At 39.1% G+C, this 17,352-nt stretch overlaps 1 protein-coding gene across 2 annotated transcripts; it reads left to right on the top strand.

The window, feature by feature from the left end:
* The first annotated feature begins 392 nt into the window (after nt 1–392).
* LOC122639290 (calcium homeostasis endoplasmic reticulum protein) lies at nt 393–16,826 on the top strand. 2 transcript variants are annotated; one of them, XM_043832111.1, is made up of 5 exons: nt 393–472; nt 2,663–3,232; nt 3,332–3,710; nt 15,273–15,553; nt 15,684–16,826. In XM_043832111.1, the coding sequence occupies exons 2-5, from the start codon at nt 2,683–2,685 to the stop codon at nt 16,490–16,492; spliced, it is 2,019 nt and encodes a 672-aa protein (XP_043688046.1). In that variant the 5' UTR covers nt 393–472; nt 2,663–2,682; the 3' UTR covers nt 16,493–16,826. The 2 variants fall into 2 exon arrangements, with proteins under 2 accessions (XP_043688046.1, XP_043688045.1); XM_043832110.1 differs by having other exon boundaries at nt 2,663–3,710.
* The last annotated feature ends 526 nt before the right edge of the window (nt 16,827–17,352 follow it).

Raw genomic sequence — 17,352 nt, 5'->3', positions numbered from 1 at the left:
CACACATCGCCGTGCGCATACAGTCAGCCCAGCCGTTGGATGCTCACTACGCACCCCTGGGCACTGGGCTCACTTGAGAGGATTCGGATTCTTTTTAATTGGCCTATGGGCAGCTCTCCTTCCCCTCTCTAGGGGCTTCTTGATCGTGCACCCTTACGCCAAGACACAAGATTGACAAAATGACCATCCTGCCCCATATTGGATACCTGAGTGGACGTTCCCATTGGCCTTCCGCGCTGACGCAGCGACCACGCAACCAATCTTAAATTAATTATCTTAAAACGATTACCTGGGACCATGTCGCACAGAGCAAACGCTTGGCAGGTACCCCCCCCCCCCCCCCCCCCACTCGCAAGTCGCAAGACTCGCAACCGGCTCTGGAGTCTGGACTTGAAGTAAAATTCTGAACCTGCTTGAAAGCATTTCGAAGCAGTTGGCTTTTTGGCTTTCAATCTTCTCCGAGCAGCTTCAGGTACGCAGTTAGGTTTTATAGTCGTAATAATTTTCAAAATCCAATACTCTAGTATTTGTTTCTTTGAAGCTGTTCGGAGTTATATTTCTCAGAAGACAATGAACAGGGTTTTGATGCAGTGATTCCATCTTTTCAGTATCTGCGGAAGCGAAAATCCCATTCTGGATTAGCTATTTCGTAGAAAGGTCAGTCTGAATATTTGCCTCACATTATGTTGAGTTCCAGATCCATTGGTAGTGAAAGTTGAGTTTCATTACTTTAGGTTAATCGACTGTAAATGCAATCTCTGTATACTAACATCGGAAGATAGTTTCTTTTTATTCTTTCTACATTTTATTTGTTAGACATGAGCTTGGTTGACACTTCGTCTTTTAATTTTTCATCGTGGAAACTGGAAGCTGTATAGCTTATTGTGGACGCTATGATTTTATACAAATTTTTATGACCTTTCTGTTCCTCATATTAAACATATATAATATATCAACATCTTCAAATACGTTTTTTGAAAGGAAAAAAAAAAAAAGGAAAAAGAAATCAAAAGTAGAATTTACAAATCCTGATTTACCTTCACTCACGCCCTTCTTTCCCAGGTTTCTGGTTTGAAATCCTAAAACTCCAAAAACCGCAAATCCTTCAGTCCCCTCTTCTTCTAATTTCATTCTTCCCTTCTGGCAACGGTTGCAGAGGTGATCTCCGTCTATTCTGCAATCTGCATTTCGTTTTTCATTCCAGTCTCTAATTTTAGCAGCATTTTTCGTTCCAATCTCCAACTCTCCAGGGGATTGTGCAGCGTCCGCCTGTAAGTATCTCTCTCTCTCCCCATTACTAGCCATGTAAGTTATAGGAGGAAAAGAAAGCTATTTTTTTTTTTAATTCCACTAGTCTTGGTCTCTTCAAAATGCAAAGTTGGGCAGAAATGATTGGCAATTCCTTTCTCTTTGTACTGAAATGTTTCACTAGAATATTTCAATTAGTGGTGACTGCTGGTTATGATTTCTTCCTCACTATTTGATTGACTGATGTTGTATGAGCAAAGGTTTTCATTTCTAGAATTGCTAGTATTACCTTACTGTTTGGTATTCAACCATTTCCATGTTAACATTGTTTTGAAGGATTGCCGTTTATTTTTCCGGTTTTGGTTTCCTTTCCCCTCCTTTACTTTTTATTTTTCTAATGAGAAGACACATAGACTCTTCATTGACCTTGAAACTTATTTACAATGAAGATAGTGGACCACTCCTCTTAAATGATTTGGCTTATACATCAAGTGGAATCCCAAATAACATCAATAACTGATTGGTGGATGTAATGCAACCTTTACATTCTGAAACTGGGATATGAGGTATCTGCAATCCATGGTAGTGGTTTGGTTCTCTAGGAGAGAGAGCACTTGTGTCATTAATGTTAAGAACAACCACCTTAGAATTCCCTTTGTTATATATTTGAAAGACGAGAGTTCCACTGCCATAATATGAACTTCCTTGAGTGCAATTGCTATGATTTCCTCCACTGTTGCAAGGAATTCAATCTTAGTGAACACCATTTCTTGGATCTGGTTTGAGGAATAATGTCCAATTGAGATTTAATTAATATGTAAGCTCAGATTTAATTAATATGTAAGCTCTGTTCAATATTTGGTTTGAGGAATAATGTCCGTTGGATGAATATGTTTTCGACCAAATAAACCCTAGGGACACAACACCGAGTTAGGCAGATACTGACGTGCAGAAACCCTCAAGAAGTAGCCTTTTATTATATGATATCACTTTCATTATCGCTTGTGCACCAAGCTGTTGTTTTAGTCCAACATTTGGTTCAGGAAGTAGTCTTTGTTGGATTAATAATCTGTTCTCGTCTTTAATGAGTAATTTTAGAATTTACTGATTTCCCTTATGGGATTTTATAGACTTATAGGGGATTAAGTATTCAACTATTATATTTTGTTTATGAGTCTATACCTCGTATCTTCAAAAGAAAAAATAAAGAAGAGTTTTAAGGGAAACCAACCCCTATTATTAGTATCAAAACTTGGTAAGTGGCTGTCCTAGGAATATATTTGGATGTTCCTTTGGGGTACTGGAAATGTTCATTAAAAATTTATGTGTGCTTTACTGCTTGTACTCTCCTTTTCCTATGCAAATTTCTGAAGTCTATTAAAGGGGGTTCTTAACCACTAGCGTTTTTTCTCAGCTATTCCATCTGTAGCGGTGATGGATCGGCAGGCTCATGACTATGCAGCTGCAGCAGCTATGGCCTTTGCTCAACAACAGCAACAGCAAGCAGCCAACATCCAACAGCAGCAACAGTTTGGGTTTCATCCACAGCACCAGCCATTTCCTCAGCAAATGCATGGTCTTCCTTTTATGCCCCCACATCCTTCTCTTCAACAGTTTCCTTTCCATCGATTGCAACAGCAGCAACAGCAATTCCATCCCCATCCACACCACCCTTCCCATCCACTCCATCTCCGACAGCAGCAGCAGCCACAACCGCCCTTTCCACCTCATTTGCCCCCTCACCATATTCCTTCACCGTACCTTGGCCCATTTGATTCTGCCCCTCCTCCAGTTGCTCCCCCACCTGAACCTGAGCTCCACAAACGCATTGATAAGCTTGTTGAATATGCTGCCAAGAATGGCCCTGAATTTGAATCCATGATACGTGATAAGCAGCAAGACAATCCTGCTTATAGTTTTCTTTTCGGAGCTGAGGGGCATGATTACTACCACTACAAGCTTTGGTTATCTACACATTCCTCAGGTGCCCCTTTCAATCCTCCCTTCCCTCCTTCCTCTATGATGCCTCCAAACCCCATGATGAATCCATCTCCACTAAACCCTTCTCCCTTGAATCCCCCAGCTGCTGGTGCTGTGGCTTCTGCTTCCTTGTTGGGGACTCAATTGCACCAGCCCCCTTTTCCTCCCTTTTATGACCACCACCACCAGCAGCATTCTCAACATTTTATGGCCCAGGCTCGACCAGATTATGACCCTTCAGCCAAGTCCTTCAAGGGCCTCTCTGGACCACTTCCTTCTGATGTAGGAGCTGAGCTCAATAATGTTCTCAACAATCTCACTGGTACTAAAGAATCAATCAAGGGTGCCAAGATGTGGTTTATGCAAAGGTCACCATTTGCACCGGCTCTGGCAGAAGCTCTCAAAGAAAGGGTGCTTGCTCTTGATGATTCCGAGAGACAGTTGCATATTATTTACCTTGCCAATGACATTCTTTTTGACAGGTGCTTCTTTAGTGCCTAATCGATCTTGGGCAAAATTTTGATTTCTCTTAGGCTGCGTTTGTTTCACCATAAAATATTTTACAGAAAAATAATTATTATTTATAAAGTTTATATATTTTTCTGTCATTTGACATTTTTTGGTTATAAATGACCAACTAGCACATTTTAACATGATTGGGAAAGAATGAAGCCACGTGATGGGGGTGGAGTCCTCCATGGGTGCCAAAGGTACCAATGATCAAGATATCATCACTACGTTGGGAGAGAAAAAAAACCTGAATTTTGAAATGGATGTTGTTTCCATTTTTTTTTTAAATTGCATTTCAGTTTAACATATCCATCCCTTTCTAATCCTTATACTAATTTGTATTGATTTTCAACAATCCTGTGAAATATGTTACGGTGAAACAAGCGCACTTGTATGAAGAATTTATTTGCTTATGTGTGAATTGGTTCTATTCTGTTTTTCTTGCAATTTCCCCTTTCTGTTCTTTGATAGCGTTTAAATTACTTGTACTTCTCTTGGTGCCTTTTATCTATTGCATTTCTTTTTTTTTCTTCACTTTTTGTAATTATTTAGGAAAATAGCAGTATTATTTACCTGTAATTTCTAATATTTTTTGGGTATGCGACATTATAGATGTTTTATCGTTCTTCCTTTGTAATGAAATCCGAAAATCCAGATTAAGGATCTCAGATGCAAGCAGGCCCAATAATAAAATCTGTAATCAAACCTGAGATGAAGGAAGCAAGTGCGTTGTCAAGGGAAGAAATAAGATTGATGGAAGGGGAGGGAAGAGAGATGATATCGATCTTCTTAGGAGAAAGAACAAAGAAGAAGAGAACAGAAGAGAAAAGAAAAAATCAGATTTGGGACACCAATCCTGGGACACCAATCCCGTATGCACTACTCTAACTGCACTAAAACTCTTTAAAAAAACTCATATTCTTTATTCAAATCATCTCTAATTGATGGGGGGATGTATTACATATATATAGGCCTTCTAAAATTCCTATTTTGACTCATAAAAGGACTCCTAATAACTCTAAGACACTCAATAAAGTAAGTAAACTCAAACAGAATTCTATCTAGATATTAAGTATCCTAATCTAACTCAAACACTTAATTTAACTACTAATCCTGTGTACTAACATTATCCCCAAGGTATATATTATATATTAGGCCCTTTACATCAATAGACCCAAAATAAGAAAAGCCTAAGGTCTATAGAACCCAACCATGGGCCAAAATAAAGTTTTATGAGGCCCAATTGACCCAATTAGACAATCTTAACTGCATCACTTTGCCAATTTGAGTCTTGGGCATGTTCTGTTGTAGGGGTGATGTAGATCCCAGCTCCATGCATGGATTGACATACAATCGAAGGAAGAAGATCGAGACCAGCCAAGACCAATCAATTCGAGCCTAACCAGCCCCTAACTTTGGGACAGAATTGGACCAGCCAATTTGTCTTCAAATCAAGCCATTTCATCAGTAGCTTCTAAGCAGCCTCTCAGCAGCAGCTTCTCATCAGCAAGTATCATTTTGGTTAAGCCCTCACTATATATAGAGGCCTTATTGTAAGTTTTTGTTGGAATATGTACTCCAGAATACTTTGGGGGTATTCTGGCCCTTTTGGGGTAATTTTTATGTTATTAAGTGTAAGTCGGCTATGTGGGTTTTAGTCCCACATCGCCTATTTTAGTCTCTTGTAACTTTTCCCTCTATTATAAAAAGAGGGGCTTACCTATCAATTAATATAAGCAATTATTCTCTCATTCTATCTTTTCTAGCCCACGATTCTGCCAACATGGTATCAAAGCTGGTCTGATCTAGGTTAGAAAAAGAGAAAGAAAACCTTAATCCATCTCTTCAATCGACTTCTCCCTTCTTCTCCCTTTCTCGGCTTCACTTTCTTCTGTTTTTCTTCTTCTCAACCTTGTAAAGGGGCAGCACTAATGAGGTAAATACAGCATACCAATGATTTAGTTGCTGCCCCCCTCCCTTTCTACCTTTTTTTATTAAAAAAATTCTGTTCGAAATCTACTGGAGCCTTACCTGCGATATTGGAGTTGTCCAGAATTTTTGGAGATCTGATTTCTACCTAATGAAGACTGATCCTCCATTGTTGGAGCTTTCTATGCAGCCTTTTCCAGCACTCTTCTACCCTATTCCATAGTCTTCCTTCCCTTTTTTTCTTTCTCTCCATCTTTTATTAACTTTTCCAGCCTCCATACCGAAATCGATCTCAACTTGTCAAGTTTTTCTCAAAACCCTAACTCCAATCGATTTTGGGGTTTCCCCTTTCAGATGCAGCTGATTTTTTAGGGGTGATTCCCTACTACTACAAGCCTTAATCGACCTAAGTTTGGATACTTTCTGATGGCTAGATTTGTACTTATAGCAAAACCTTCACAGCCTGCTATTTTTGGTTACCTGTTAAAACCCTGACTCAAATCGATATTAGGGTTACAGGTTTCAGGTTTTGCTGATTTTAGGAGGGATGATTACTCCAACTACAAGGACAACTCGACCTCAGTATTAGCGTCTTTTCAAGTGTTTGAAGACTCCTAACCCCAATCAATCCTCATTTTCAGGGTTTTACAAAACCCTAACACATCGATTTTAGGGTTAGGGTTACTTGCTGCTGTTGGAATTTTTTGGAGGTGTTTCTGCAATCAAGAGGGACATTCTACTTCAACTATTCATGGCTTGAAGAAGGTCTATTACACAAGGTAGCTGCTGCCCTACTTTTTCTGCAATTTTTGGTGTTTCTCCCACTTGAAGATCAAGTCTCAATCAACAAGGAGATTGGTTATTCGAACTGGAGATCCATTCCCGCAGTTGTGGTCAGCATCTATTACCAGAAGACATCATATTTGACAAGTCATCATCACTTTTGTTGAAGCCCCCTTCCCTACAATCGATCATCACTTACAGGGTTTTTTACAAAACCCTAACTATAATCGATCTAAGGGATAGGGCAGTCCACTCTTGCTGGTTTTTTTAGGAGAGTTTTATAACCATCAGAGGAGTACTCAACCCATATTTCAGTATCATTCATCAGTTCTTTTTGGAAAAAATTCAGGTTCATTCTTATGGCTCGGTTCTCCAATTATCAACCTATTTTTTTACTTGTTCCTATGTGGCCGGCTGCTTTAACTACCTATGGATCTGTCGGGTTCTTTATCTTATATTTGCTGGTTCTATTGAGCTTTACTTCATATATTCTGGTTTTATTCATTAGCTTCTGTAAGCATGACTGATTGACATGTTACTGCTGTTTTTATATGGATTACTGCTGCCCTAGTATTGAGACTGAATATCCTACTATTGGAAATCGAATTTCTTTCATTATTGAAGACTCGCATCTACTACCTTGGAGATCAGCTTATTTGGGATTACAATAGTGTGTTCCAAGGTTATTGGTTGCAACTACGAACCTATTCAGTTATGTGAAGCTTTTCTGGTTCATCTCCGGCTCACTTTGAGAGCTTGATCCTAGCATTGTTCACAAACTTAGATCTGATCCAAGTTTTTTGTTGAGGCTTCTTACATCTATTGCTGCCCAAATATCTTCGTCAGTTCTATTTAGCATGTGGGAGTTTATAGTTTGTAAATTACTGTGTTGCTTTGTCCATGGTTCATTATCCCACTGCTTCTTTTCACTTCACCACCTCCCAAACCATACCTTTGGCATATACCCCATAACCGCCTTGGAGGTTTATGGTATTTTCTAAATTGCCATTTCTTCTCTTTCCATTACCCTTAGCACCTTTTGGAAAATTCTGGAATATTAGGTTTTTGCCCTATCTCTTACATCATCTCTGTTATGTCCACGTGTACTACACGTGAGGGGGGGATTATGTATAGTATACTGCAGCCATTGCAGAAAGCAGAACTTGCAGAAACACTTGGTGCAAAACATAGAAGATCAGAGTTTTCACCATTGCCAATGGGTATCTACTTTGTTATTGGGATGAGTTTGCCGTAAGGGGGAGATTGGTATTAAAGTATTGAAGATGTTTGGTTATTGCTTGCCGATATGAGGTTCTACAGTTAGGTTGATTTTTTCCTCTGCTTGATCTTTTCTGCTGCTTGATTCATCTGCTCGCTACCCTAGTTACTAATCTTCAAGATTATCATTTAGAGATTCATCAATGGACAACGATAGAAGATTGGTGAAAACTGCCTTTGTTGGAAAACATTCCAGTCCCGGTTTGCTGATCAAGTCTGCCCAAGTTTTGAAGATCTATTTTTTCAAGTTCTTGAAGGTTTATTTGGGAGCTGCATTCGTCTTGAAGCTGGATTCTGCTACAACTTATTTTTCCCATTTTGTTCAAGTTGGGCATTAGTACCTTGTATGCGCCAACTTGAGGGGGAGTGTTAGCATTATTATGGAGTTTCTTTTTTCTTTAGTTCAAGCTGGATCTTCTTTCTTTACTTATTTGTATAATCCAGCTTGAGGGGGAGTGTTGGAATATGTACTCCAGAATACTTTGGGGGTATTCTGGTCCTTTGGGGGTAATTTTTATGTTATTAAGTGTAAGTCGGCTATGTGGGTTTTAGTCCTACATCGCCTATTTTAGTCTCTTGTAACTTTTTCCTCTATTATAAAAAGAGGGGCTTACCTATCAATTAATATAAGCAATTATTCTCTCATTCTCTCTTTTCTAGCCCACGATTCTGCCAACAGTTTTAGAATTGGATGAATGAAAAAAAAAAATGAAGCTTGCTTTTGCAAACCATCATTTGAGAGAGTTGAGGGTGAGAGGTCCACGGCTGAGACAGCCCTCTATCCCCATTACCCTTCTATCCCTCCATCTTCTCTTCTATCTTTTGTTTTATTTGCTGATTTATTCCCTTAATATGAAGTTTATTGATTGAGATCAAGATCTTGCCTGGGGTTAGATCATTCGTTATTTAACCTTACATTAAGGGGAGTGAGACTTGAAAATCTAAACTGATCATTGCATGCTTTTACGTTATATTGGTATTAGTTTCTGCCTTTATTTTATTGTTGGCTGACTCTAGAGGATGGAGAATTCTTTTTATGCTTTATCCTTTTGAGCAAGGTTTTAAAACTTGGTCTCAACCAGGTCGAGTTTTCCGAGATCTCGGCGAGACAGTGTATTTTTTTTTTTTTAATGTTTTGGAATTATGTTTCGGTGGGCATATGGCCATAGTTGGCTCCGAAACTTTAAGGTAAGCTTGTTTTAGGCTTAATAAACATATAGAAAAAAATTTGCACCCTGGTTGGCAATAAAAGCCGAACCCTTAATGTAATATTGCCTGTTCTACACATTGTTTGAATGATATGAGACATAATTGGCAAGTAAAACAAGTAAATTATGCACATAATATTGAATATTATTTAAGACATAGTTAAAGACTTGAGTTTCTACTACAAACCACAAGATACAATGAAGTGTTCACAATGCATATTACATAGACACCCAACCTGAGGACAATGAATAATACATAAGTCATAGACATCATACTGCCCTAGTCTTCCACATCTTAACTCCCAAGTCCCAACAATACAATACTGACAATATGACTCTGAGTACTGAGGAGGTCGAGATTCTTGAAATATTCGAGATTTCACTGAGATTTCTCCAAGATTTTCGAAATATTCGAAATCTCGGTCGAGTTTTTACATTTTGTTTGTTTCGTATAATAACTCGTCTCGAGAAGCTCGAGTTTCTCGAGTTTTCCGAGATCTCGGTGAGATTTTGAACTATGCTTTTGAGTCATCCATGAGTTAGAGCATCCTCCAAGCTGTCAAAACTATATGAAATTTTAACCCACTTCGCCAAAGTTCATGGCTACAATGCAATATTAAAGAGTGTGGGTTTGTATTAATTTTGTAAGGCTAAAAGCTTGAGCATCAAGCGTAATGTCTCTGAACCTGGACAAGATGTCAACCCAGTCAGTGACATACAAGAAGGTCGACCTACAGTGATAGGGATCATACAAGAATGTCAACCTAGGCCGAACTTTTTACACAAGCCTACTGAATGTATTTGTTTTTGTTTCTCCTCATAAGAGCTAATGGATCTGGTTTATATGTCTAGTCAAAGCATGACTAGGTTATCAGGTTCTAGGCTAAAACAATGTGATGCTATTTACTACATCTGTTACCAAGATCCTATCCTACTTTATGTACATTTGATTTCTTACCTAAATTAGATCTCCTTCATGTATATGTGATTTCTTTCATCTAACCTTCTTCATGTTACTTGCATTGTTGGAGTCATATGCACCCCCACTTTGGATAAACCGTATACTTTGTTCTGTGAACATTAACAGAGCAACTTTCCTTGAACCTTGAGATGGTAGGCACCTGAATACAGGAATCGGAGATTGACTCCGCTGTATGCCAAATTTTTGCTAGACAAGGAATCACAAGTGGCCTCCTTGAAGGTTTGCGAAAGTTGTTCATCCCCAAAACCTTGTGCTTGTCTTTGGCATCTCTTTTGACCTCGCAAAACAATTCATCTCTTGGTCTGAACAAATTGCTTTAATGCAGTTCGGCTTTATGGTTGGTCTGTGCCTGACAATACTGGCCGGAAACCCCAGTTCATCAGCTTTAAAGATTTTTTTCAATGTTAGGTCCTACTCACTCTCTACACGGTTTTTCATCTAACCTTCTTCTTCATGTTATGTGTTGTTTGATTCATATGCATTCCCTTTTTGGATAAACGATAATAGGTAGGCATGCGACTGAAAGGTATGTTTTACAATCTACAAGAGCAACCATGAGGTAGCTTGTAAAAGTCTAAGGTTACTAGGTTCAGAAATCCAATGAAACCAGAATCGCAGTGGCAGGTTTAGAAACCAGCTTTCAAGAGACATATTTGATAATCATAATTAAGAATCAAAACTCAAATGGGCTTGGCAAAAAATAACTCCTCAAAAGATGAGTTTGATTAAATGGTTTGATCTGGAGTTATAAAGTTATCCTATTAGGGATAAGATATTTTAAAACAGAATTTCAGAATTTACAATCGATAGCATATTGATGCAGCACCAAGTAGGAAGAAGAAGAAGAAGTCCTGAACTTAGGGCTTAATTAGGGAGCCATAGCTTAGGTTTACATTCTAGTAATTTCCATTCCATACTTAGTTTATTTTCCTGTTTTTAAAATTGAGCCGGTTCAAAATTGGTTGCATCCAATTGGTTCAATTGGGTCAATTTAAGTTATTTAGCTAAGTGTCTTTTAATTTAAGTTATTAGGGATAGATAGGTCAATTTATTGTTTTAATTTATTAGCTTTAGTTTTAATTCCTTCCCTTCCATGATTTATCAAGGAAGAGGTTAATTTCTAGTAGGATTTGGCCTAAGGCCATACTTTAAATAATGGAATATTGTGGAGGCTCCCCACAGTTTATTTGAATTAAAAAATCGTGTTTGCTTGGCTGCCATTGCTGCTGCTCCTTTGCTCCTTGTGAGTGTGTGCATCCTTGTGGATATCAAGGTGGAAAGGGATTGGTGGAATCCAATTGACTCCTTACGCCGTGACGGCTGGGAGGATCTTCTTCAGCTGGAAGGTGGTTCTATCCTTCTAGCACATAGCTGCTGCCTCCATTGAAGACCGGCTGCAACTGCAAGTGAATTTGAAGCCCCATCTCCATTTTCTTCCTCCCAATCGATCCCCCTTAATTTTTATTTGAATTCCCTAAACCCTAGTTCAGTTACAGCCCCAACCAACCACCAAAACTGATTCATATTTCAGTCAGTCCTTTGACATCATCCCCTCCACTCGATAGTCATCTCAGCCCTATCCAGCCATCTAAACCTAAATTCCCTCTTCTCCATTAAAGCCCTATAAACCGTAAAATTCCCAGTCTATTCTAGCCATCAGAATTAGCCCAAATTCTGGTCGAACCTCCCTCTCCCTGCCAGTAATACTTGATCCTAAGCCTAGCCCTTAAATCCCACTTAAAACCCTAAATTTGACCTAAATTCTAAAACCTGAAACCCTAACCCTGAAATTCTGAAATTTAATTTTGTTAATTAAACATCATTCTACCTACATTAATAGCTTCCCCTAGGCCTGCCCATCATTATCATATATCACATTCACTCATTCCCCTTACTTAATCCTAGTTTTGAGTCAAATCAGCCTATTGCCCCAATTGGCTGATCAATTTCAGAACCATTGTTCACCTGGCCTCTAGTAGGACTGCCTCCTATTTAGAGCTACATTACATATCTTTATGGCTCAAAACATCAACAGATTTCAGCAATAATAAAGAATACTAATCTGAAACAGAAAATCTAATCTGATCTTTAAATAGAGTAGAACTAGAAATCCAACTAGAATTAGGATTCTTGGAACAACAACACAAAGATCAAATTGTGAAACCCTTGGTGTGTATGGAATACAATCGAATTACCAAATATGAAATCAGATTTTGGACTCACAGATGGAAACAATGAAGAAATCCAGCAAGTAGAATATGAATAAGAAGAGAGTGGAGAACTAAAATACTGACCTGATTTGATGGTGAACATGATGAAGAAGAATGGAAGAAGTAGTTGTTGCATCTCACAACAGAGCATTCTGAATCCCACAGAACATTGAGGCATCACAACAACATAGCCTTATCCCAACTAAATGGGGTCGGCCAGAATATAGAAGCATCAATAGCCAATTTTATTCAATAACAAAATCGTACGGAGTTTTATGGTTCTTATATCAGTATTATAGAAGCTAAAAGTGTACTTGAAAAAAGAAAGAAATAGGAAACTCTATCCATAATAGGACTAGATGTCCCATATAACTAAAAATTTGTCTTGCCTAGTTAGAATGGGTAAAAAGGGTGTACCCAGTGCACGAGTCTCCTGCCATTGTGGGGTCTGGGGAGGGTCATAATGTATGCAGCCTTACCCCGACTTCATGGAGAGACTGTTTCTTAACTCGAATCCACAACCACTAGGTTGCAATGCAGCAACCTTACCGTTGCACTAAGGCCCGCCCTCACCTAGTTAGAAGGGGTGTCTGACATAATTAAATTTCTATCCATAGTAGGAATAAGAGTTCTATTCAGTTAAGACTCTAATCCTATCCTTAACAACCAAGGAGATAACAATTATTTAACGAAATAAAATATCTCAAAGTAAACTAATAAAGTAAATCCCTTATTCCTACCTCCTACCCATAATTTAGTCTCATTAAAATGACTTATTATGAAGAAAACCCATTTGACCAAAGGCCCATCCCATATATAACCAAACCCAAGGTTAAATTTTCACTAAAATAAGCCTAATTCGGTGTAATGTAGCTCTAGATAGGAGAAGAATCCTACTAGAGGCCAAGCAACAGGATCAAAAGGGGGTTGCTGGTTCGAATGGGCAGAATTAGGGTTAGGTTTATGAGAATGGAGCTAAATCTTATAGGGTTTTAATAGGCAGGTATAGGAGAAGCTAATAATATAGGTTTGAATGAAGTTTAAATAAAAATTTAGAAATTTAGAAATTTAGGGTTAGGGTTTCGGGTTGTAGAATTTAGGTTAAAATTAAGGTTTTTAATGGGAGTTTAGGGCTAGGGTTGGGATCGAGTTTCCCAAACAGGGAGGGGAATGTTTGATCCAAATATGGTGGGGTTCTAATGGCTAGATTAGGCTGTGGAAATTTTAGTGTTTGTAGGGCTTTAATGGAGGTTAGGGGATTTAGGTTTTAGGGGTGGAAAGGGCTGAGAGCAAGGATCGAGTGAAGGAGGTGATGGGGGGAGGCTGTAGACAATGCTTGAATGAAAATTAATGGAGGAACAAGGCTGGACAGAGGTGAACTTACTGGAAGTTGCAGGTCTTCAGTGGCAGCAACTGAGAACTTAGAAGGATAGAACCACCTTCAAACTTAGGGATCCTCCTAGCTGTCATGGTGCAAGGAGTCATTGGAAATCCACCTACCCTTTCCACCTTGATAGAACCACAAGGATGCAACCTCACAAGGAGCAGCAGCAACAACAATGGCGGCAGCACAATTCTGGTTTTTTAAATTATTCAACTGTGTGGGAGCCTCCCATGATTCTCTTTATTTATAATATAAGGCTATAGGCCAAATCTTAATCTAAACAAAACACTCCCTCACTAAATCGTGGAAGGGTGGGGACCTAATTAGAACAACTTAAAATTTTAAAAGGTTAAAAGACTTATTTACCCCTAATAACTTAAAATAAAAGACACTTAATTAAATCACTTAAATTGAACCAATTGGATACAACCAATTTGAACCGGTTCAATTAAAAAACATAAAAATAGACTAAGTATTGGGCTAATCCCATATGCAACCTATGTACCCCTAGTTTAGGCCCATTAAAGTGGCCTATTACATAGAAAACCCTTGGGATCAAAGGGCCAACATATATATCCCAACCCTAGACTTATTTCTAAAGAAATAATCCCATTTCGATGATGAATCTGCATCACGGTGTTTATCTGCTTCACATGGTGAAGAGAAGTCTGTCAACAAACTGTCCAGTGCTTGAACTCAAACTCAATGTAGAAAATATCCATAGTCCTCATAGGGCAGAAAATCATGCAGCCAATGTAAATTGGTGAAGCTTTCAGTGGATCTATGAAGTCTGAAGAATGGGAGTACCACTTGATGACGGTTGAAGAGACTTCTTATGCTTCCAAATATAGTTGAGTTCCTACCTTTTTAGGAGGCTGACAGATGTACCTTTTTCATGGGGCATTAGCTTCTCAATTGAGAACATCTATTGCTAGTTCAAAATTCCTAAAGTATGTTGGTCGACTGATGTTGGACATTATCTCATACCTTCTGGTGTCTTTCTTCATGGGTCTGAGAATTGAGAACATGATTATGGCTATCTTACTTGCTAAAGACTAATCTATTGGCTTCCAGTTCTCAATCTGATTTTCCTTAGTGATCCATGATCCAACAACTCAGTTTCCCTGCCAGAAGCTTGAACCTCCCACTTGCCTATGGTTTTCTAACTCACAATGCAAAAACATAAAAGAAAAAAATTGTCCATATTTCTGATTGTGCATTTCCATTGTTGTTTTAATTGATGAAACAAATTGATTAGCTGATCTCATAGCACTTTTCCATTTTAAGCAAGAAATTGTTTTCTTTGACTGCTTAATCAGTAACATTCTATGGGCTTTAATCACAGATTCTAATTTTGTGTACATAAGCCAGAACCCTGGAACACTTGCTATTATTTTTCACCAGTTGTACTTCCTATCCTCCTGCTATTATTTTCTCCATTTCTACTTCCCACCCTCTTGCTGTGTGAACCACAGCGCTCCACAAAAATTGAGCAAGACCTCTGTTGTTACTACTGGGATGTTAACAATATCCAGAGGTAGTGCATGGCATGTTTTTTAAGTTTTTAGTTTGGAGCTTAGGATGTTTGAATTTAAATTCTTCTGTCACTGTATTCTATTTAATGACACTGGAGGATGTTTATGGGCTTAGAGTGATGTGACAAGATTATGCTCACTGCATATACTTACATTATGTGATGCTAATAGAATAATAAGTGTATTCTGTACGTCCCTTGACCTTAACCCTAAAAAGTTTTTCAGCTTGCAGCGGCGGATCAATCCTACTGACCTTGATAATGAGGCCCTTGCCTTCAAACCTGTTCTGGGGACAATGCTTGCAAGGGTTTATCACAATCCTCACAATAAAGAGGCAAATCAGTCTCGGCTGCAGAAAATTTTGCTGTTCTGGGCTTCAAAGGAAGTTTATGACCGTGAGACTATTTATGTCCTCGAGAGTGAAATGATGAATGGGCCACCCAGTAGTTCATTTTCTGGACCTCCAAAGGAGTCCTCTGCTTCTGCAGACCCTTCTAGCAACATTGGTAGTTAGTCTTTCCTCTCTCTCTCCCTCCCAAGTGATACCATACATACAGCTATGCTATGCTGCTTTTCTTTTGTTTTGTTTTGCTTTTTTATCCTGCAAATATTTACTTGTTCTGTTTTTTCCTGCAGGGTTGTCACATCAGGCACCATCCCAGAATCTTTCCCAATGGCAACCCGACAAGCAAATTGGTTCTGATCAGGAGCAAGCAGATAAACAAGCTTCTACAGCCACACCATCATCCATGCCAATTTCCCAATTTGCACCACCTGCAAATCAGCAATATCTTTCGAGTACAGTTCCGGGTGGCATTTACCCACCAGTCACTACCACTCCTTTTGCAGGTGCTGTGCCGATATCTACCCCTATTCAACCAGCAAATCTTCCACTTGCCCCCAATTTGTTGCCAACTTCAACAGCTAATGTCGGAGAAAAGCTACCACCTTATCCCCTCTTCCCTCCTGGCCTTATTCCTGGAATGGTGAAGAAGATGCAGATTGGAAGTGGGGTGCCCTACTCTCCGATGAGTCCTTTGGACATCCCTACCGTGATCCCTCCATCCACTGTACCTCCTACAGAGATTTTAGAGAGAGTCTCACGGTTTTTCAAAGAGATTGGAGAGGTAAACCCATCTGAAGGGCCCATGAAACCATCTGAATCGAATGATGATGAGGATGAGTATGAGATGGAGCCTCCTGTTCGGAAGGGAGGGGCTTGCATACCTCCTCCCCCAAATCTGCAGGTGGACCCTGAGACAGGGACTTTTGCTGATGGGAGTGTAGAACGGAAACCAGGATCCAGTAGCTCTGGACGATTGGGGCTCGGAGCTGCAGCTAATCCAAATGAGGTGAGTCAGTACGATGATGTTTATACTTCATATAGGAAACAGAGAAGCACCAGTTATCATTCATCCATGAGTGCCAGATCTGCGACAAGGTGATCCCCGACACATTTTAGAAAGTAGGACCTTGAATCAGTATCATCTTGCTTTTGGGATGGTGAAATCCATCTTCTTGTTATGTGCACATAACAGTAGCTTTGACATTTTTTTTTTTTGAGATTCTTGCGGGTTGTGTTTTTTGCAAATAAACTGTGATTAGGAATAGCGATGATGACAATGATCTGGTCCACAGTGATGGTGAAAATTTGATGGTGGCAGGCTGGATATGATGACAGGCCATGTGAGGGTGATGTATTACGTGTGCTTGGTTTGCAGAAATGGTTTAAAATGATGCCTTGAAACTGCATGTGAAAGCATTTGAATGCACAATACTGTTTCTCCTTCCTCAGTCTCTTCCATCCCCATTTTGAGGTGAGACACCCAAACAAATTCAACTCTGCAGCTCTCAGTTATCTGAGTCTATTAAATTTTAATAATCAGGGAAACAGCAATTGGTTCATTCTTTAACGACCTTGAAGGGTGATCAAAACAGGATTGGTATAAAATTAAAGGGATGGGCTTCCCTCATGGACTCTATGAATACCACATGGTCATAGTTTTGCAATGTGGTATTGTCTTGAGGGCAAGCATGTGGTGGCTTGAGGGCAAGCATGTGGAATATCTATATCATTTAATTATGGGTTTATTTTTAGTTTTTATTTTACCTCTATATAAAACTTTGAAAATTGTTAGCGAAAATCTAGTATACTTGGAATATCATCTCATCTAATTTTTTGAGTTTTTTTTTTTTATTACTTTTAACAGTTTCTTACAGCTTTAAGGTGAGAGAAGCCACCCCACGCCAGGTTTCTGTCCCTCCCCCTCCCCTCTCTTCTTCTTTTTGCCACAGGGAGTGCTTA

Source organism: Telopea speciosissima, chromosome 9 (assembly GCF_018873765.1).
Source record: "Telopea speciosissima isolate NSW1024214 ecotype Mountain lineage chromosome 9, Tspe_v1, whole genome shotgun sequence".
NCBI lineage: Eukaryota > Viridiplantae > Streptophyta > Magnoliopsida > Proteales > Proteaceae > Telopea > Telopea speciosissima.
Note: the sequence above shows the minus strand (reverse complement) of the source record. Positions and strands in the feature narration are given on the sequence as shown.

Coding starts and splice junctions, on each gene's coding strand:
- LOC122639290 (XM_043832110.1), top strand. CDS start 2,683: ATGGATCGGCAGGCTCATGACTATGCAGCTGCAGCAGCTATGGCCTTT. Junction 3,711..15,272: donor AATGACATTCTTTTTGACAG/GTGCTTCTTTAG, acceptor AAAGTTTTTCAG/CTTGCAGCGGCGGATCAATC. Junction 15,554..15,683: donor AGACCCTTCTAGCAACATTG/GTAGTTAGTCTT, acceptor TTTTTCCTGCAG/GGTTGTCACATCAGGCACCA.